The sequence below is a fragment of the Oncorhynchus clarkii genome, unplaced genomic scaffold (genome assembly GCF_045791955.1).
Source record: "Oncorhynchus clarkii lewisi isolate Uvic-CL-2024 unplaced genomic scaffold, UVic_Ocla_1.0 unplaced_contig_456_pilon_pilon, whole genome shotgun sequence".
In the NCBI taxonomy this organism is placed as follows: domain Eukaryota; kingdom Metazoa; phylum Chordata; class Actinopteri; order Salmoniformes; family Salmonidae; genus Oncorhynchus; species Oncorhynchus clarkii.
Window position 1 is genome coordinate 19,369 of NW_027258115.1, and position 23,499 is coordinate 42,867.

At 39.9% G+C, this 23,499-nt stretch overlaps 1 protein-coding gene across 1 annotated transcript; it reads left to right on the forward strand.

Annotated features, from left to right (window-relative positions):
* The first annotated feature begins 1,156 nt into the window (after positions 1–1,156).
* On the forward strand, positions 1,157–23,384 carry LOC139395714 (zinc finger protein 431-like). The gene is made up of 3 exons (XM_071143056.1): positions 1,157–1,776; positions 21,916–22,053; positions 22,138–23,384. Exons 1-3 carry the CDS (start codon positions 1,239–1,241, stop codon positions 23,382–23,384), a joined length of 1,923 nt encoding a protein of 640 aa, XP_070999157.1. The 5' UTR covers positions 1,157–1,238.
* The last annotated feature ends 115 nt before the right edge of the window (positions 23,385–23,499 follow it).

Genomic DNA, 23,499 nt, shown 5'->3' on the forward strand with positions numbered 1-23,499 from the left:
CTGGGGTACTAATGTAAGAAATAACACGTAAAAAAACAAAAAACTGCATAGTTTCCTAGGAACGCGAAGCGAGGCGGCCATCTCTGTCGGCGCCGGAAGTAAACCTATTTTAGGTTAGGACAAGTAAGAGCCAACATCATTTGGGTTAGGACAAGTAAGTAGCCAACATCATGATGAGTTTGCAAGCTGAGTTTGAATAAGACGTCCAATTACCATTTTGTATTTATAACGGTTGGTGTTATTATAGATAATAAATAACCACATCATTGATGGATCATTTATAACGGTTGGTTTTATTATAGCTGATAAATAACCACATCATTGATAGATCATTTATAACGGTTGGTTTTATTATAGCTGATAAATATCATTGATGAAACGCTGGATAAAATACATGCTTGTCTCTTGTCTGCCCCTGCAAGCCTGTCGGCATACGCGTCATCACACACCCTCATCTGATTGGTCATTTCCCGAGAGCAGTAAAGCGGTATTAGTGTCGTCACACGAGTAGGCGGGCCTTCTGACTTTGTGACTTTTATGGCCGATATGAACAAAAAGAAAAAGAGAATGGAGCCCTTTTACTGACACAATTTACAGGTGATTATGTACGGTGTCATTTTTTCAATATATATTTTTTTACCTTTATTTAACTAGGCAAGTCAGTTAAGAACACATTCTTATTTACAATGACGAACTAGGAACAGTGGGTTAATTGTCCGGTTCAGGGGCAGAACGACAGAGTTCACCTTGTCAGCTCGGGGATTCGATCCAATCTTTTGGTTACTCGTCCAACGCTCTTACCACCTGCCGCCCCAATACGATAGGAATACACACAAAATAAATGTTGACCATTTAGATAAAAAAATATATATACATAACAATAACAAATAAATCACATTATTTTGCATCATTTTCTCACTAATTATTCATTTAGAAAGTATACAGGGCAGGACTCTTATTCTGAAGGATTCTACATATCTGCGACCCGGAAGTACTTAGTTCATCTTACCTGTTTCACGACAGTCTAGTCAGTCACCTCTGTGGCTTGCTATCCAACATAGTCAAAACATTGGAGCTCTTTAGACGCTTTCGGTGTATATTTGCCTCTGTGTTTTAAACTTCTTTCGTGTAGCTAGTTGCCCCATTTAAGTTCATATTTACGTTGTTAGACAGTTAGCTAGCTAGCTAAGTTAGCTTAGCACCAGGCTACTCGTTAATGCTAACTAGCATCACCAACCATGAGCTCACTAAGCTACTCCCCTCTTGCTAAAGAAGAGGAGGTCTGCTGGACGGAGAAAGAAGCTCTGGGGCTGAACGTTGTCGTAAAAGAAGAGGAGGAAGATGTTTCAGTAAAAGGAGAGGAAGAAGCTTTCAGAATGAAAGAGGAGGAAGAGGTAGAGGAATCTTTTAGATGGAAAGAGGAAGAGGGGATAGAGGCTGTCACAGTGGAAGAAGAGGAGATAGACGTTTTCAGAATGAAAAAGGAGGAAGAGGAGGCCATAACATTGAAAGAAGAAGAGGAGGATGTTATAGTGAAAGAAGAGGAAGAACCTTTTAGAGTGAAAGATGAAGAGGGGATAGAGGCTGTCACAGTGAAAGAAGAGGAGGTAGAAGCTGTCAGAATGAAAACTGAGGAAGAGGAGGATGTTATAGTGAAAGAACCTTTTGGAGAGGAAGAGGAGGCTATCTTACATAAAGAGGAGGAGGAAGACGTATTGGGAGATGAAGAGGAGGTGGAAGGAGAGGAAGATGAGACTGAAGATCTGATTATCACCAGTGAGTACCGTCTTAAAAGCAGAGCCACAAACTGCCCTTGTTGAATTAATGTATTGTTTTAATATCTGGCTCTGGGCCTCGCCATTGATTCTGGGAGAATATAACTTATAAATGTCCACTGAGCTCAGAACCTAAAAGATAAGCTTGTTTGTAATATGTTATGATGTATTAATAGAATTGTAATACAGTGGGGCCAAAATAAGTATTTAGTCAGCCACCAATTGTGCAAGTTCTCCCACTTAAAAAGATGAGAGAGGCCTGTAATTTTCATCATAGGTACACTTCATCTATGACAGACAAAATGAGAAGAAAAAAATCCAGAAAATCACATTGTAGGATTTTTAATGAATTTATTTGCAAATTATGGTGGAAAATACGTATTTGGTCAATAACAAAAGTTTATCTCAATAATTTGTTATATACCCTTTGTTGGCAATGACAGAGGTCAAACGTTTTCTGTAAGTCTTCACAAGGTTTTCACACACTGTTGCTGGTATTTTGGCCCATTCCTCCAAGGCAGCAGCTACTCTTCCTAGGGTTTATTATGGATCCCCATTAGTTCCTGCCAAGGCAGCAGCTACTCTTCCTGGGGTTTATTATGGATCCCCATTAGTGTTGCCAAGGCAGCAGCTACTCTTCCTGGGGTTTATTATGGATCCCCATTAGTTCCTGCCAAGGCAGCTGCTACTCTTCCTGGGGTTTATTATGGATCCCCATTAGTTCCTGCCAAGGCAGCAGCTACTCTTCCTGGGGTTTATTATGGATCCCCATTAGTGTTGCCAAGGCAGCAGCTACTCTTCCTGGGGTTTATTATGGATCCCCATTAGTTCCTGCCAAGGCAGCTGCTACTCTTCCTGGGGTTTATTATGGATCCCCATTAGTTCCTGCCAAGGCAGCTGCTACTCTTCCTGGGGTTTATTATGGATCCCCATTAGTTCCTGCCAAGGCAGCAGCTACTCTTCCTGGGGTCCAAACACATTAAGGCACTTACATTACACAGAAAACAAAATATAAAACAGTACATCATATAACATTATTACACCACTACGTATCTACAACACAATACAGCAATATCACAATGCATGTGTCTCTGTACCTTTGTGTTTGTCTCTTCACAGTCCCCGGTATTCATGCTGTCCCCCAGCCACTCAGCAACAATGTTATTCATGCTGTCCCCCAGCCACTCAGCAACAATGGTATTAATGCTGTCCCCCAGCCACTCAGCAACAATGGTATTCATGCTGTCCCCCAGCCACTCAGCAACAATGGCATTAATGCTGTCACCCAGCCACTCAGTAACAATGGTATTCATGCTGTCCCCCAGTCACTCAGTAACAATGGTATTAATGCTGTCCCCCATTCACTCAGTAACAATGGTATTCATGCTGTCCCCCAGCCACTCAGCAACAATGGTATTAATGCTGTCCCCCAGCCACTCAGCAACAATGGTATTAATGCTGTCCCCCAGCCACTCAGTAACAATGGTATTAATGCTGTCCCCCAGCCACTCAGTAACAATGGTATTAATGCTGTCCCCCAGCCACTCAGCAACAATGGTATTAATGCTGTCCCCCAGCCACTCAACAACAATGGTATTAATGCTGTCCCCCAGCCACTCAGCAACAATGGTATTAATGCTGTCCCCCAGCCACTCAGCAACAATGGTATTCATGCTGTTTCATGTTATCTGTTGTGTGTCTCTCCTCCATGTTCTCTGTTGTGTGTCTCTCCTCTATGTTCTCTGTTGTGTGTCTCTCCTCCATGTTCTCTGTTGTGTGTCTCTCCTCCATGTTCTCTGTTGTGTGTCTCCTCCATGTTCTCTGTTGTGTCTCTCCTCTATGTTATCTGTTGTGTCTCTCCTCCATGTTATCTGTTGTGTGTCTCTCCTCCATGTTCTCTGTTGTGTCTCTCCTCCATGTTCTCTGTTGTGTCTCTCCTCCATGTTCTCTGTTGTGTCTCTCCTCTATGTTCTCTGTTGTGTGTCTCTCCTCTATGTTCTCTGTTGTGTGTCTCTCCTCCATGTTCTCTGTTGTGTGTGTCTCTCCTCCATGTTCTCTGTTGTGTGTCTCTCCTCCATGTTCTCTGTTGTGTGTCTCTCCTCCATGTTCTCTGTTGTCTCTCCTCCATGTTCTCTGTTGTGTGTCTTTTCCATGTTCTCTGTTGTGTCTCTCCTCCATGTTCTCTGTTGTGTGTCTCTCCTCCATGTTCTCTGTTGTCTCTCCTCCATGTTCTCTGTTGTGTGTCTCTCCTCCATGTTCTCTGTTGTCTCTCTTCCATGTTCTCTGTTGTGTGTCTCTCCTCCATGTTCTCTGTTGTGTGTCTCTCTTCCATGTTCTCTGTTGTGTCTCTCCTCCATGTTCTCTGTTGTGTGTCTCTCCTCCATGTTCTCTGTTGTGTCTCTCCTCCATGGTCTCTGCTGTGTGCATTTCCACATTTTGTTACATTACAGCCTTATTCTAAAAGTGATTCAATCGTTTTTTCCCTCTCATCAATCTACACAATGCCCCATAATAACAAATCAAAAACAGGTTGTTTATAATTTTTTTGTTAATTATAACAAAAATAAAAACTGAAATATGACATTTACATAAGAATTCAGTACTTTGTTGAAGCACCTTTTGGCAGCGATTACAGCCTCAAGTTTTATTGGGTATGACGCTACAAGCTTGGCACACCTGTATTTGGGGAGTTTCTCCCATTCTCTGCAGATTCTCTCAAGCTCTGTCAGGTTGGATGGGGAGGGTCGCTGCACAGCTATTTTCAGGTCTCTCCAGAGATGTTCGATCAGGTTCCAGTCCGGGCTCTGGCTGGACCACTCAAGGACATTCCGAGACTTGTTCCGAAGCCACTCCTGCGTTGTCTTGGCTGTGTGCTTAGGGTCGTTGTCTTGTTGGAAAGATGAGGACCCCAGTCTGAGGTCCTGAGCACTCTGGATCAGGTTTTCATCAAGGATCTCTCTGAACTTTGCTCCATTCATCTTTCCCTCGATCCAGACTAGTCTCCCTGGCCCTGCCGCTGAACGACATTCCCACAGTATGATTCTGTCACTACCATGCTTCACCGTAGGGCTAGTGCTAGATTTCCTCCAGATGTAACATTTAGGCCAAAGAGTTCAGTTTTGGTTTCATCAGACCAGATAATCTTGTTTCTCATGGTCGGACAGTCCTTTAGGTGCCCTTTGGCAAACTCCAAGCGGGCTGTCATGTGCCTTTTACCGAGGAGTGGCTTCTGTCTGGCCACTCTACCATAAAGGCCTGATTGGTGTGCTGCGGAGATGGTTGTCCTTCGGGAAGGCTCTATATAGACAGGTGTGTGCCTTTCCAAATGATGTCCAGTCAATTGAATTTACTGCAGGTGGAGTCCAATCAACTTGTAGAAACATCTAGGATGATCAATGGAAACGGGATGCAACGGAACTCAATTTAGAGTCTTATAGCAAAGGGTTTGAATACTTATGTAAATAAGGTATTTCTGGGTTTTTTTAAAACCTGTTTTCACTTTGTCACTATGGGGTATTGTGATGTCATTATGGGGTACTGTGATGTCATTATGGGGTATTGTGATGTCATTATGGGTTATTGTGTGTAGATTGATGAGGATAAACATTTAATCCATGTTTAGAATAAGGCTGTAACGTAACAAAATGTGGACAAAGTCAAGGGGTCTGAATATTTTCCGAAGGCACTGGAGGTCTCTCCATTGACCCAACTGTTGGCCAGACTATGTTAGAGCTGCTATCTGACCTTGTTACCTAACAGAACGCCCTGGTTGGTTTAAAACTTGTTCTGTAATGTGGACAAGACTAAATACATGTTGTTCTGTAGTTCTCTCCAGGATGTTTCAGATGGACTATATATTTATTCACTGGATGGTTTTCCCATCGATCGGGTTCCTATAAATATCTGGGCATTTGGATTGACAAAGACTTCATGTTTTTTTTTTTTTACATATGGATGAGATAGTTTAAAAAATCTCAGATTTAAAGTGGGCTTTTAAAAAAATATATTTTTTTTAGATCTTGCCTCTCTCTCCCTTAACAGCAGAAAGCAGATTGAACAGTGACCTCATGGCACAGTGTGGGTGGGTTTACATTTGTTTGTTTTATTATTGTTTATACATTATCAGAAAGCCTAAATATTCCCCTAAAAAAAATAGGATGGATGGAACTTTTAAAAGGCATTACCTGAGATTATCGCGAATATCAACCAATCAGCATTTTATAATGATTTTATATTGAAGGATCTAGTCTGGATTAAACCTCATAGGAAAACAGTTTAATCATTCATTCAGGTCTCTGTTTAACAAAATAATCTGTTTTTATCTTTGGCAGGAGAGAGACCAGACTCTCACTCTGACAGTGGGAAGAGTCCTTCAGAGAATCCAGACCCAGAGATTCCCAAACCAGCGACACGACACAATTGCTCCCAGTGTGGAAAGAGTTTTAAGTGGTTATCTAAGTTCAAAGAGCATGAGAGAACACACACAGGAAAAAAGCTCTTCCAATGTTCCCATTGTGAAAAGAGATTTAACCAGTCATCACTTCTGAAAGAGCATGAGAGAATACACACAGGAGAGAAGCCTTTCCAATGTCCCCAGTGTGGAAAGGGTTTTACATGGTTAAGGCACCTGAAAGAGCATGAGAGGATACACACAGGAGAGAAGCCTTTCCATTGCTCCCAGTGTGGAAAGCGTTATACCCGATTAGCACACCTAAAAATACATGAGAGAATTCACTCTGGAGTGAAGGCTTACCTCTGTTCCCAGTGTGGAAAGAATTTTAGGTGGTTAGAGAACCTGAAGCAGCATGAAAGGACACATACGGGGGAGAAGCCTTACCATTGCGCTCAGTGTGGAAAGGATTTTACCACATTAGGGAACGTAAAAGAGCATAAGAAGAAACACACAGGAGAAAAACCTTTACAATGTTCCCAGTGTGGAAAGAGATTTACACATTTAGGAAATCTGAAAAGGCATGAAGGAATACACACGAGAGAAAAACTCTACCACTGCTCTCATTGTGGAAAGCGTTTTACCCAGTTAGGGTATTTGAAAAAACATGAGAAAATACACTCTGAAGAAAAGCCTTACCCCTGTTCCCACTGTGGGAAGAGTTTTCGGTGGTTAGGGGACCTGAAAGAGCATGAGAGGACGCACACAGGGGAGAAACCTTACCATTGCTCTTTGTGCGGTAAGGATTTTACCAAGTTAGGGAACCTAAAAGAGCATAAGAAGAAACACACAGGAGAAAAGCCTTACCAATGCTCCATGTGTGAAAAGACTTTTACCCAGTTAGGGGGCCTGAAATATCACGAGGGGACACACACAGAAAAAAAGACCTACCACTGCACTCAGTGTCAAAAGACATTTACCCGATTAGGGAACCTGAAAAAGCATGAGAGAATACACACACTCAGGTGATAAGACCGTCCACTGCTCCCAGAACCTGAAAGAGCATAAGAAGAAACACACAGGAGAAAAGCCTTACCAATGCTCCTTAACCTCTTAATGACTTTAACCTTTCATGAGTGTGGCCGTGTCATCTGACCATGCCACCGATTTTAATCCAAGTGCCAAAGAACTGTACCCAGAACTGTACCCAGTACCACAACATTTTATTTTAGCCAAAAACCTGGCATTGCCAGGAAGCTGACACTTGAGGCCACTGTGTTCTTGGGAACCTTCAATGCTGCAGACATTTTTTGGTACCCTTCGTCAGATCTGTGCCTTCCAGCTCCTGTCTCGGAGCTCTTCGGACAATTCTTTCGACCTCATGGCTTGGTTTTTTGCTCTTACGTGCACTGTAAACCTTTTTATAGGTTGTCCTTCTGGAAGGTTCTATATAAACAGGTGTGTGTCTCTTTCCAAATCGTGTCCATTCAGTTGAATTTACCACAGGTGGAGTCCAATCAAGTTGTAGAAACATCTCAACGATGATCACTGGAAACAGGATACACCGCCGCTCAGTTTGGAGTCTCATAGCAAAAGGGTCTGAATACTAATGTAAAGAAGGTATTTCCATTTCGAATTTGTAATAAATTTGCAAAAAAAATGTAAAAACCTGTTTTCTCTTTGTCATTAGGAGGTTTTGTGTGTAGATTAGTAAAAAGTGTTTAATCCATTTTAGAATAAGGCTGTAACGTAACAAAATATGGGGAAAAAGTGAAGGGGTCTGAATTCATCCCGAAGGCACTGTATAGATAGATGGTGATGCTAGGAATTCTGGGTAATGTTTGTGTTTGCGGGTGCAGGATAGGTAGCCTACTTCCTGCTGGTAGCTACCCTCGCTAGCTGTATTATTGTGGTCTGGCCTTTTTGAGAGGTTTCGGAGGTTAAACTGATTAGCATCCTGTCTTGGGTCAACAGTGTCTTAACTTTACTGCAGAAAGACATTGTTTCTGTTTCCTGTTACCTTCTGGACAGCAGAGCATTAGTATAGCGAGTAGACAAGGTTATGTAACATTACTTAGTCCTAACCTGCTATAGTGGGTTTTAAATTCATTGAGCATTAGTATAGCGAGTAGACAAGGTTATGTAACATTACTTAGTCCTAACCTGCTATAGTGGGTTTTAAATTCATTGGTATTCACACATTTGTTGTTGAGGTAGAATTGTCATACTTGAATAAAAGTATAGATGCCTTTAATAGAAAGTTACTCAAGTAAAAATCAGCCAGTGGAAAAACTACTTGAGTAAAAGTCTAAAAGTATTTGGTTCTAAATATACTTAAGTATCAAAAGTAAAAGTATAAATCATTTCACATTCCTTCTATTAAGCAAAGCAGGCAGGACAATGTTCTTGTTTTCATTCTTTTGGAATGTAGTAAAGTAAAAGTTGTCAAATATATAAATAGTAAAGTACAGATACACCAAAAAACTCCTGAAGTAGTACTTTAAAGTAATAATAGAATAGGTCTGGTAGTCATAATAGAATATGGAGATCTATGATAATAGAATGTGGAGATCTCTGATAATAGAATATGGAGCTCTCTGATAGTCATTATAGAATATGGAGCTCTCTGGTAGTCATAATAGAATATGGAGCTCTGGTAGTCATAATAGAATATGGAGCTCTGGTAGTCATAATAGAATATGGAGCTCTGATAGTCATAATAGAATATGGAGAGCTATGATAATAGAATATGGAGATCTCTGATAATAGAATATGGAGATCTCTGATAATAGAATATGGAGCTCTCTGGTAGTCATTATAGAATATGGAGCTCTCTGATAGTCATAATAGAATATGGAGCTCTGGTAGTCATTATAAAATATGGAGCTCTCTGGTAGTCATAATAGAAAATGGAGCTCTCTGGTAGTCATTATAGAATATGGAGCTCTCTGATAATAGAATATGGAGCTCTGGTAGTCATTATAGAATATGGAGCTCTCTGATAGTCATAATAGAATATGGAGCTCTGATAGTCATAATAGAATATGGAGCTCTCTGATAATAGAATATGGAGCTCTGATAGTCATAATAGAATATGGAGCTCTGGTAGTCATAATAGAATATGGAGCTCTGGTAGTCATAATAGAATATGGAGCTCTCTGATAGTCATTATAGAATATGGAGCTCTGGTAGTCATTATAGAATATGGAGCTCTCTGGTAGTCATAATAGAATATGGAGATCTCTGATAGTCATAATAGAATATGGAGCTCTCTGATGGTCATAATAGAATATGGAGCTCTGATAGTCATTATAGAATATGGAGATCTCTGATAGTCATAATAGAATATGGAGCTCTCTGATAATAGAATATGGAGCTCTGATAGTCATTATAGAATATGGAGATCTCTGATAGTCATTATAGAATATGGAGCTCTCTGATAATAGAATATGGAGCTCTCTAATAGTCATAATAGAATATGGAGCTCTCTGGTAGTCATTATAGAATATGGAGCTCTCTGATAGTCATTATAGAATATGGAGCTCTGGTAGTCATAATAGAATATGGAGATCTCTGATAGTCATTATAGAATATGGAGCTCTCTGATAGTCATTATAGAATATGGAGCTCTCTGAATAGAATATGGAGCTCTCTGGTAGTCATAATAGAATATGGAGGTCTCTGGTAGTCATTATAGAATATGGAGCTCTCTGATAGTCATTATAGAATATGGAGCTCTCTGGTAGTCATAATAGATATGGAGCTCTCTGATAGTCATTATAGAATATGGAGCTCTGATAGTCATTATAGAATATGGAGCTCTCTGGTAGTCATAATAGAATATGGAGCTCTCTGGTAGTCATTATAGAATATGGAGCTCTCTGGTAGTCATAATAGAATATGGAGCTCTCTGATAGTCATTATAGAATATGGAGCTCTGATAGTCATTATAGAATATGGAGCTCTGATAGTCATAATAGAATATGGAGATCTATGATAATAGAATATGGAGATCTCTGATAATAGAATATGGAGATCTCTGATAATAGAATATCGAGCTCTCTGGTAGTCATTATAGAATATGGAGCTCTCTGATAGTCATAATAGAATATGGAGCTCTGGTAGTCATTATAAAATATGGAGCTCTCTGGTAGTCATAATAGAAAATGGAGCTCTCTGGTAGTCATTATAGAATATGGAGCTCTCTGATAATAGAATATGGAGCTCTGGTAGTCATTATAGAATATGGAGCTCTCTGATAGTCATAATAGAATATGGAGCTCTCTGATAGTCATTATAGAATATGGAGCTCTCTGATAATAGAATATGGAGCTCTGGTAGTCATTATAGAATATGGAGCTCTCTGGTAGTCATTATAGAATATGGAGCTCTCTGATAGTCATTATAGAATATGGAGCTCTGATAGTCATAATAGAATATGGAGCTCTCTGATAAAAGAATATGGAGCTCTGGTAGTCATTATAGAATATGGAGCTCTCTGGTAGTCATACTAGAATATGGAGCTCTCTGATAGTCATAATAGAATATGGAGCTCTGGTAGTCATTATAGAATATGGAGCTCTCTGGTAGTCATTATAGAATATGGAGCTCTCTGATAGTCATTATAGAATATGGAGCTCTGGTAGTCATAATAGAATATGGAGCTCTCTGATAGTCATAATAGAATATGGAGCTCTCTGATAGTCATAATAGAATATGGAGATCTCTGATAATAGAATATGGAGCTCTCTGGTAGTCATAATAGAATATGGAGCTCTGATAGTCATAATAGAATATGGAGCTCTCTGATAATAGAATATGGAGCTCTGGTAGTCATAATAGAATATGGAGCTCTCTGGTAGTCATAATAGAATATGGAGCTCTGATAGTCATAATAGAATATGGAGCTCTGATAGTCATTATAGAATATTGAGCTCTCTGATAATAGAATATGGAGCTCTCTGGTAGTCATAATAGAATATGGAGCTCTCTGATAGTCATTATAGAATATGGAGCTCTGGTAGTCATTATAGAATATGGAGCTCTCTGGTAGTCATAATAGAATATGGAGATCTCTGATAGTCATAATAGAATATGGAGCTCTCTGATGGTCATAATAGAATATGGAGCTCTGATAGTCATTATAGAATATGGAGATCTCTGATAGTCATAATAGAATATGGAGCTCTCTGATAATAGAATATGGAGCTCTGATAGTCATTATAGAATATGGAGATCTCTGATAGTCATTATAGAATATGGAGCTCTCTGATAATAGAATATGGAGCTCTCTAATAGTCATAATAGAATATGGAGCTCTCTGGTAGTCATTATAGAATATGGAGCTCTCTGATAGTCATTATAGAATATGGAGCTCTGGTAGTCATAATAGAATATGGAGATCTCTGATAGTCATTATAGAATATGGAGCTCTCTGATAGTCATTATAGAATATGGAGCTCTCTGAATAGAATATGGAGCTCTCTGGTAGTCATAATAGAATATGGAGGTCTCTGGTAGTCATTATAGAATATGGAGCTCTCTGATAGTCATTATAGAATATGGAGCTCTCTGGTAGTCATAATAGATATGGAGCTCTCTGATAGTCATTATAGAATATGGAGCTCTGATAGTCATTATAGAATATGGAGCTCTCTGGTAGTCATAATAGATATGGAGCTCTCTGGTAGTCATAATAGAATATGGAGCTCTCTGGTAGTCATTATAGAATATGGAGCTCTCTGGTAGTCATAATAGAATATGGAGCTCTCTGATAGTCATTATAGAATATGGAGCTCTGATAGTCATTATAGAATATGGAGCTCTCTGGTAGTCATAATAGAAAATGGAGCTCTCTGGTAGTCATTATAGAATATGGAGCTCTCTGATAATAGAATATGGAGCTCTGGTAGTCATTATAGAATATGGAGCTCTCTGGTAGTCATAATAGAATATGGAGCTCTCTGATAGTCATTATAGAATATGGAGCTCTGATAGTCATAATAGAATATGGAGCTCTCTGATAATAGAATATGGAGCTCTGGTAGTCATTATAGAATATGGAGCTCTCTGGTAGTCATAATAGAATATGGAGTTCTCTGATAGTCATTATAGAATATGGAGCTCTGATAGTCATAATAGAATATGGAGCTCTCTGATAATAGAATATGGAGTTCTCTGATAGTCATTATAGAATATGGAGCTCTGATAGTCATAATAGAATATGGAGCTCTCTGATAATAGATAATGGAGTTCTCTGATAATAGAATATGGAGCTCTCTGATAGTCATTATAGAATATGGAGCTCTGATAGTCATAATAGAATATGGAACTCTGATAATAGAATATGGAGATCTCTGGTAGTCATAATAGAATATGGAGATCTCTGATAGTCATTATAGAATATGGAGCTCTCTGAATAGAATATGGAGCTCTCTGGTAGTCATAATAGAATATGGAACTCTGATAATAGAATATGGAGATCTCTGGTAGTCATAATAGAATATGGAGATCTCTGATAGTCATTATAGAATATGGAGCTCTCTGGTAGTCATAATAGAATATGAAGCTCTCTGATAGTCATTATAGAATATGGAGCTCTGATAGTCATTATATAATATGGAGCTCTCTGATAGTCATTATAGAATATGGAGCTCTAATAGTCATTATAGAATATGGAGCTCTCTGGTAGTCATAATAGAATATGGAGCTCTCTGGTAGTCATTATAGAATATGGCGCTCTCTGGTAGTCATAATAGAATATGGAGCTCTCTGATAGTCATTATAGAATATGGAGCTCTGATAGTCATTATAGAATATGGAGCTCTCTGGTAGTCATAATAGAAAATGGAGCTCTCTGGTAGTCATTATAGAATATGGAGCTCTCTGATAATAGAATATGGAGCTCTGGTAGTCATTATAGAATATGGAGCTCTCTGGTAGTCATAATAGAATATGGAGCTCTCTGATAGTCATTATAGAATATGGAGCTCTCTGATAATAGAATATGGAGCTCTGGTAGTCATTATAGAATATGGAGCTCTCTGGTAGTCATAATAGAATATGGACCTCTCTGATAGTCATTATAGAATATGGAGCTCTGATAGTCATAATAGAATATTGAGCTCTCTGATAATAGAATATGGAGCTCTGGTAGTCATTATAGAATATGGAGCTCTCTGGTAGTCATAATAGAATATGGAGCTCTGGTAGTCATTATAGAATATGGAGCTCTCTGGTAGTCATAATAGAATATGGAGTTCTCTGATAGTCATTATAGAATATGGAGCTCTCTGATAATAGAATATGGAGTTCTCTGATAGTCATAATAGAATATGGAGCTCTCTGATAATAGAATATGGAGCTCTCTGATAGTCATTATAGAATATGGAGCTCTGATAGTCATAATAGAATATGGAGCTCTCTGATAATAGAATATGGAGTTCTCTGATAATAGAATATGGAGCTCTCTGATAGTCATAATAGAATATGGAGCTCTGATAGTCATAATAGAATATGGAGATCTCTGATAGTCATTATAGAATATGGAGCTCTCTGAATAGAATATGAGCTCTCTTGTAGTCATAATAGAATATGGAGGTCTCTGGTAGTCATTATAGAATATGGAGCTCTCTGAATAGAATATGGAGCTCTCTGGTAGTCATAATAGAATATGGAGCTCTCTGATAGTCATAATAGAATATGGAGGTCTCTGGTAGTCATTATAGAATATGGAGTTCTCTGAATAGAATATGGAGCTCTCTGGTAGTCATTATAGAATATGGAGCTCTCTGATAGTCATTATAGAATATGGAGCTCTGATAGTCATTATAGAATATGGAGCTCTCTGATAGTCATTATGGAATATGGAGCTCTGATAGTCATTATAGAATATGGAGCTCTCTGGTAGTCATAATAGAATATGGAGCTCTCTGGTAGTCATTATAGAATATGGAGCTCTCTGGTAGTCATAATAGAATATGGAGCTCTCTGATAGTCATTATAGAATATGGAGCTCTGATAGTCATTATAGAATATGGAGCTCTCTGGTAGTCATAATAGAAAATGGAGCTCTCTGGTAGTCATTATAGAATATGGAGCTCTCTGATAATAGAATATGGAGCTCTGGTAGTCATTATAGAATATGGAGCTCTCTGGTAGTCATAATAGAATATGGAGCTCTCTGATAGTCATTATAGAATATGGAGCTCTCTGATAATAGAATATGGAGCTCTGGTAGTCATTATAGAATATGGAGCTCTCTGGTAGTCATACTAGAATATGGAGCTCTCTGATAGTCATTATAGAATATGGAGCTCTGATAGTCATAATAGAATATGGAGCTCTCTGATAATAGAATATGGAGTTCTCTGATAATAGAATATGGAGCTCTCTGATAGTCATTATAGAATATGGAGCTCTGATAGTCATAATAGAATATGGAGCTCTGATAGTCATAATAGAATATGGAGATCTCTGATAGTCATTATAGAATATGGAGCTCTCTGAATAGAATATGAGCTCTCTTGTAGTCATAATAGAATATGGAGGTCTCTGGTAGTCATTATAGAATATGGAGCTCTCTGAATAGAATATGGAGCTCTCTGGTAGTCATAATAGAATATGGAGCTCTCTGATAGTCATAATAGAATATGGAGGTCTCTGGTAGTCATTATAGAATATGGAGTTCTCTGAATAGAATATGGAGCTCTCTGGTAGTCATTATAGAATATGGAGCTCTCTGATAGTCATTATAGAATATGGAGCTCTGATAGTCATTATAGAATATGGAGCTCTCTGATAGTCATTATGGAATATGGAGCTCTGATAGTCATTATAGAATATGGAGCTCTCTGGTAGTCATAATAGAATATGGAGCTCTCTGGTAGTCATTATAGAATATGGAGCTCTCTGGTAGTCATAATAGAATATGGAGCTCTCTGATAGTCATTATAGAATATGGAGCTCTGATAGTCATTATAGAATATGGAGCTCTCTGGTAGTCATAATAGAAAATGGAGCTCTCTGGTAGTCATTATAGAATATGGAGCTCTCTGATAATAGAATATGGAGCTCTGGTAGTCATTATAGAATATGGAGCTCTCTGGTAGTCATAATAGAATATGGAGCTCTCTGATAGTCATTTTAGAATATGGAGCTCTCTGATAATAGAATATGGAGCTCTGGTAGTCATTATAGAATATGGAGCTCTCTGGTAGTCATACTAGAATATGGAGCTCTCTGATAGTCATTATAGAATATGGAGCTCTGATAGTCATAATAGAATATGGAGCTCTCTGATAATAGAATATGGAGCTCTGGTAGTCATTATAGAATATGGAGCTCTCTGGTAGTCATAATAGAATATGGAGTTCTCTGATAGTCATTATAGAATATGGAGCTCTCTGATAATAGAATATGGAGTTCTCTGATAGTCATAATAGAATATGGAGCTCTCTGATAATAGAATATGGAGCTCTGGTAGTCATTATAGAATATGGAGCTCTCTGGTAGTCATAATAGAATATGGAGTTCTCTGATAGTCATTATAGAATATGGAGCTCTCTGATAATAGAATATGGAGTTCTCTGATAGTCATAATAGAATATGGAGCTCTCTGATAATAGAATATGGAGTTCTCTGATAGTCATTATAGAATATGGAGCTCTCTGATAGTCATTATAGAATATGGAGCTCTCTGGTAGTCATAATAGGATATGGAGCTCTGAGTCGTACTAAAAAATCATAACTAATCAATCAACACATTATTTTCTTTGTAAAAGTGTTAATATATTATTTAATAGACAAAAAATAAACATTCCCTCAACTGCGTTTCCTCCCTCCAGACAGCAGATGGCGATAGGTGTCTTTCAGGCGATGTTTCTACTGTGACGTATAATCTAGTGGACGGAACGCTTCTTCAACAACTGCAGCCACCTCGGTAGCTCGCTAGACAACAAAGTCAAGTTCAAGTTCTTTAGACTATTTCCTGGTTTATTTGCCACTATGTTTTACACGTACTTTTGTGGAAACAACTAGCTACCCCATTTAATTTCATATTGACGTTGTTGTCAGTCGGCTGGTTTAGTTAGCACTAGTTTAGCTAACATCCCCGACCATGAGTTTACTAAAATACTCTCTTCCTGCTGAAGAAGAGGTCTGCTGGACGGAGAAAGATGCTCCCGTGAAAGAGGAGGAGGAAGAGGAGGCTGTTACAATACAAAAACAAGTAGAGTGTGAGGCTTTTACCGTGAAAGAAGAAGTTAAGGGCGAGGCTGTTACGGCGAAAGAAGAGGAAGGCGCGTTCAAAGTGAAAGAGGAGGAAGACGAGGAGGTTACTGTCACAGTGAAAGAAGAGGATTACGATTTTGGAGTGGAGGAGGAAGATAAGGATATTACTGTCACATTGGAGGAGGAAGAAGCAGAAGAAGAGAAGACTGGAGATCTGATTAACTCCAGTAAGTACTATCTTAAACAGGGACACAAACTCTGCAGTTGTTGAACTAATGTGTGATTTTTAAAAGGACACTACACTTGGTTATGTTTTTCTGTATCGTAGGAATTGTTAAAGACGTCCTCAGGTGATTTTTTAAAACTTTTACTGTTGAAAAGCGATATATAAATACACTAAAGAACAACATAGTGTGTGATTTTTTTAAAGACACAATTGCAAATTTCAAGGAGTTTGATGGGAAGACACCAGCTAGAACTCCAGGCAGCGTTCTGCATATTCTCCCGACAGATTTCAGCCGGCGACTGGCTCATGTGAACTACAATCAAGAAGCGTGTGTTACAACCTGGCCTCAGAAGGGGAGGGGTTAGCTCACATGCTAAGTCGTTGCAAACTAGCTAAAAAAAAGAGTAGTAAGTAGTTCAAAAGTAGCTAATTAGCTAAAAATGCTGAAGTTATCCGTGTTGAGATTCGAACTCGCAACCTTTGGGTTGCTAGAGGTTCGTGTTATACGCTCACTCACCCACACCAGTCAACCACCATACCTTCATTTTTGCCTTAAATAACCATCTGTCTTATGTAACCAAACATCATACTAATTTCAGTGTCCTGGATGTAAATGTACTATGTTTAGTCTGAGACAAGCCGTGTGTGTTTTAGAAAGTCAATCATTACTTGCGACACGGCTTTTGAAACGGCGTGAAAGAATCCTTCAACTTAAAAATATACTTTGTGTAGCAGTTACAGATCCATACAGCTATGGAGCCTCCATCCTACTAAACTACACTGTAGCAGTTACAGATCCATACAGCTATGGAGCCTCCATCCTACTAAACTACACTGTAGTAGTTACAGATCCATACAGCTATGGAGCCTCCATCCTACTAAACTACACTGTAGCAGTTACAGATCCATACAGCTATGGAGCCTCCATCCTACTAAACTACACTGTAGCAGTTACAGATCCATACAGCTATGGAGCCTCCATCCTACTAAACTACACTGTAGCAGTTACAGATCCATACAGCTATGGAGCCTCCATCCTACTAAACTACACTGTAGCAGTTACAGATCCATACAGCTATGGAGCCTCCATCCTACTAAACTACACTGTAGCAGTTACAGATCCATACAGCTATGGAGCCTCCATCCTACTAAACTACACTGTAGCAGTTACAGATCCATACAGCTATGGAGCCTCCATCCTACTAAACTACACTGTAGCAGTCACAGATCCATACAGCTATGGAGCCTCCATCCTACTAAACTACACTGTAGCAGTTACAGATCCATACAGCTATGGAGCCTCCATCCTACTAAACTACACTGTAGTAGTTACAGATCCATACAGCTATGGAGCCTCCATCCTACTAAACTACACTGTAGCAGTTACAGATCCATACAGCTATGGAGCCTCCATCCTACTAAACTACACTGTAGCAGTAACAGATCCATACAGCCTCCATCCTACTAAACTACACTGTAGCAGTTACAGATCCATACAGCCTCCATCCTACTAAACTACACTGTAGCAGTTACAGATCCATACAGCCTCCATCCTACTAAACTACACTGTAGCAGTTACAGACCCATACAGCTATGGAGCCTCCATCTTACTAAACTACACTGTAGCAGTAACAGATCCATACAACCTCCATCCTACTAAACTACACTGTAGCAGTTACAGATCCATACAGCCTCCATCCTACTAAACTACACTGTAGTAGTAACAGACCCATACAGCCTCCATCCTACTAAACTACACTGTAGCAGTTACAGATCCATACAGCTATGGAGCCTCCATCCTACTAAACTACACTGTAGTAGTTACAGATCCATACATCTATGGAGCCTCCATCCTACTAAACTACACTGTAGCAGTTACAGATCCATACAGCCTCCATCCTACTAAACTACACTGTAGCAGTTACAGACCCATACAGCTATGGAGCCTCCATCCTACTAAACTACACTGTAGCAGTAACAGATCCATACAGCCTCCATCCTACTAAACTACACTGTAGCAGTTACAGATCCATACAGCCTCCATCCTACTAAACTACACTGTAGCAGTTACAGACCCATACAGCTATGGAGCCTCCATCCTACTAAACTACACTGTAGCAGTAACAGATCCATACAGCCTCCATCCTACTAAACTACACTGTAGCAGTTACAAATCCATACAGCCTCCATCCTACTAAACTACACTGTAGTAGTAACAGACCCATACAGCCTCCATCCTACTAAACTACACTGTAGCAGTTACAGACCCATACAGCTACGGAGCCTCCATCCTACTAAACTACACTGTAGTAGTTACAGACCCATACAGCTACGGAGCCTCTATCCTACTAAACTACACTGTAGCAGTTAGATCCATACATCTATGGAGCCTCCATCCTACTAAACTACACTGTAGTAGTTACAGACCCATACAGCTACGGAGCCTCCATCCTTCTGAACTACACTTTAGTAGTTACAGATCCACACAGCTTCGGAGCCTCCATCCTACTAAACTACACTGTAGTAGTTACAGATCAATACAGCTTCCATCCTACTAAACTACACTGTAGTAGTAACAGATCCATACAGCTTCCATCCTACTAAACTACACTGTAGTAGTTACAGACCCATACAGCCTCCATCCTACTAAACTACACTGTAGTAGTTACAGATCCATACAGCTATGGAGCCTCCATCCTACTAAACTACACTGTAGCAGTTACAGACCCATACAGCTTCCATCCTACTAAACTACACTGTAGTAGTTACAGATCAATACAGCTTCCATCCTACTAAACTACACTGTAGTAGTTACAGATCAATACAGCTTCCATCCTACTAAACTACACTGTAGTAGTAACAGATCCATACAGCTTCCATCCTACTAAACTACACTGTAGTAGTTACAGACCCATACAGCTTCCATCCTACTAAACTACACTGTAGCAGTTACAGATCCATACAGCCTCCATCCTACTAAACTACACTGTAGCAGTTACAGATCCATACAGCCTCCATCCTACTAAACTACACATCAATACATCCAGTCAATACAACAGCACTACATCCAGTCACTACAACATCACTACATCCAGTCACTACAACATCACTACATCCAGTCACTACAACATCACTACATCCAGTCACTACAACATCACTACATCCAGTCACTACAACATCACTACATCCAGTCACTACATCCAGTCACTACAACATCAATACATTCAGTCACTACAACATCACTACATCCAGTCACTACATCCAGTCACTACAACATCACTACATCCAGTCACTACAACATCACTACAACATCACTACATCCAGTCACTACAACATCACTACATCCAGTCACTACATCCAGTCACTACATCCAGTCACTACAACATCACTACATCCAGTCACTACATCCAGTCACTACAACATCACTACATCCAGTCACTACATCCAGTCACTACAACATCACTACATCCAGTCACTACAACATCAATACATCCAGTCACTACAACATCACTACATCCAGTCACTACAACATCAATACATCCAGTCACTACAACATCACTACATCCAGTCACTACAACATCACTACATCCAGTCACTACATCCAGTCACTACAACATCACTACATCCAGTCACTACAACATCAATACATCCAGTCACTACAACATCACTACATCCAGTCACTACAACATCACTACATCCAGTCACTACAACATCACTACATCCAGTCACTACAACATCAATACATTCAGTCACTACAACATCACTACATCCAGTCACTACATCCAGTCACTACAACATCACTACATCCAGTCACTACATCCAGTCACTACAACATCACTACATCCAGTCACTACAACATCAATACATCCAGTCACTACAACATCACTACATCCAGTCACTACAACATCACTACATCCAGTCACTACAACATCACTACATCCAGTCACTACAACATCAATACATCCAGTCACTACAACATCACTACATCCAGTCACTACAACATCACTACATCCAGTCACTACAACATCACTACATCCAGTCACTACAACATCAATACATTCAGTCACTACAACATCACTACATCCAGTCACTACAACATCAATACATTCAGTCACTACAACATCACTACATCCAGTCACTACAACATCAATACATTCAGTCACTACAACATCACTACGACCAGTCACTACATCCAGTCACTACATCCAGTCACTACAACATCAATACATCCAGTCAATACAACATCACTACAAACAGTCACTACAACATCACTACGAACAGTCACTGCAACATCACTACGAACAGTCACTACAACATCACTACGAACAGTCACTGCAACATCACTACATCCAGTCACTACAACATCACTACATCCAGTCACTACAACATCAATACATCCAGTCACTACAACATCACTACGACCAGTCACTACATCCAGTCACTACATCCAGTCACTACAACATCAATACATCCAGTCAATACAACATCACTACGAACAGTCACTACAACATCACTACGAACAGTCACTGCAACATCACTACGAACAGTCACTGCAACATCACTACGAACAGTCACTACAACATCACTACATCCAGTCACTGCAACATCACTACGAACAGTCACTACAACATCACTACATCCAGTCACTACAACATCACTACAACATCACTACATCCAGTCACTGCAACATCACTACGAACAGTCACTACAACATCACTACATCCAGTCACTACAATACCACTAGTGACTGGTTGTAGTGACTGGTCGTAGTGACTGGTTGTAGTGATGATGTAGTGATGTTGTAGTGACTGGTCGTAGTGATCTTGTAGTGACTGGGTGTAGTGATGTTGTAGTGACTGGTCATAGTGATCTTGTAGTGACTGGGTGTAGTGATGTTGTAGTGATGATGTAGTGACTGGTTGTAGTGACTGGTCGTAGTGACTGGTCGTAGTGATGTTGTAGTGGTGTTGTAGTGACTGGTGGTAGTGATGTTGTAGTGACTGGTAGTAGTGATGTTGTAGTGGTGTTGTAGTGACTGGGTGTAGTGATGTTGTAGTGGTGTTGTAGTGATGTTGTAGTGACTGGTGGTAAAGAATAATAATTCAAATTGAACTTTTAGGTATTACCTGGGATTATCTAACGGCTATCAACCAATCAGCATCCAGAATCCATATTTACCATTTTATAATGAGGGATCTAGTCTGGATTAAACCTCATGGGAAGACAGTTCAATCATGTGGAGGTTTTATTCATGCCTCTCTGTTTAACCAAATACTCTGTTTTATCTTTGCCAGGAGAGAAACCAGACTCTCACTCTGACAGCGGGAAGAGTCCTTCAGAGAATCCAGACCCAGAGATTCCCAAACCAGCGACAGGACACAACTGCTCCCAGTGTGGAAAGAGTTTTAAGTGGTTATCTAAGCTCAAAGAGCATGAGAGAACACACACAGGAGAAAAGCTCTTCCAATGCACCCATTGTGAAAAGAGATTTAACCAGTCATCACATCTGAAAGAACATGAGAGAATACACACAGGAGAGAAGCCTTTCCAATGCTCCCAGTGTGGAACGAAATTTACACGGTTAAGGCACCTGAAAGAGCATGAGAGGATACACACAGGAGAGAAGCCTTTCCAATGCTCCCAGTGTGGAAAGGGTTTTACACGGTTAGGGAACCTGAAAGAACACAAAATAATACACACAGGAGAGAGGCCTTACCATTGCTCCCAATGTGGAAAGAGTTTTACCCGAGTAGGGCACCTAAAAATACATGAGAGAGTACATTCTGGAGTGAAGCCTTACATCTGTTCCCAGTGTGGAAAGAATTTTAGGTGGTTAGAGAACCTGAAGCAGCATGAAAGGACACACACAGGGGAGAGGCCTTACCATTGCTCTTACTGTGGAAAGGATTTTACCACATTAGGGAATGTAAAAGAACATGAGATGAAACACACAGGAGAAAAACCTTTCCAATGTTCGAAGTGTGGAAAAAGTTTTACACATTTAGGAAGCCTGAATAGGCATGAAGCAATACACACAGGAGAAAACCCCTACCACTGCTCTCAGTGTGGAAAGAGTTTCCCCCAGTTAGGGTATCTGAAAAAACATGAGAAAATACACACCGGAGACAAGCCTTACCACTGTCCCCACTGTGGGAAGAGTTTTACCCGGATAGGGAGCCTTAAAGAGCATGAGAGGATACATACGGGAGAAAAGCCTTTCCAATGTTTCCAGTGTGGAATGAGTTTTACCCATTTAGTGAGCCTGAAAAATCATGAAGGAATACACACAGGAGTGGAGAAGACCTACCACTGCTCTCAGTGTGGAAAGAGTTTTACCCACTTAGGGAACCTGAACAAACATAAGAGAATACACTCTGGAGAGAAGCCTTACCCCTGTTCCCATTGTGGAAATAATTTTAGATGGTTAGGAGACCTGAAGGTGCATGAGAAGACACACACAGGGGAGAAACCTTACCACTGCTCCTTGTGCGGAAAGGATTTTACCAAGTTAGGGAACCTAAAAGAGCATAAGAAGAAACACACAGGAGAAAAGCCCTACCAATGCTCCCTGTGTGGAAAGACTTTTACCCAGTTAGGGGGCCTGAAATATCACGAGAGGACGCACACAGAAAAAAAGACCTACCACTGCTCTCAGTGTCAAAAGACATTTACCCGATTAGGGAACCTGAAAAAGCATGGAGAGAATACACACACTCAGGTGAGGATAAGACCGTCCACTGCTCCCAGTGTGGAAAGAGTTTAGGTCAGTTAGGGAACCTAAAAGAGCAGGAAAAACACATACAGCAGAGAACCATTACTACTGCTCTAATTACGGAAAGACATTTTCCCGGTCAGAGGACCTGAAATCACAAGACAGA

Bases quoted from the DNA above. Each gene is read 5' to 3' on its own strand.
- LOC139395714 (XM_071143056.1), top strand. From the start codon at position 1,239: ATGAGCTCACTAAGCTACTCCCCTCTTGCTAAAGAAGAGGAGGTCTGC. The intron at 1,777-21,915 runs GTGAGTACCGTC...TATCTTTGCCAG, and splicing joins TGAAGATCTGATTATCACCA to GAGAGAAACCAGACTCTCAC. The intron at 22,054-22,137 runs ATGAGAGAACAC...ATCTGAAAGAAC, and splicing joins GTTATCTAAGCTCAAAGAGC to ATGAGAGAATACACACAGGA.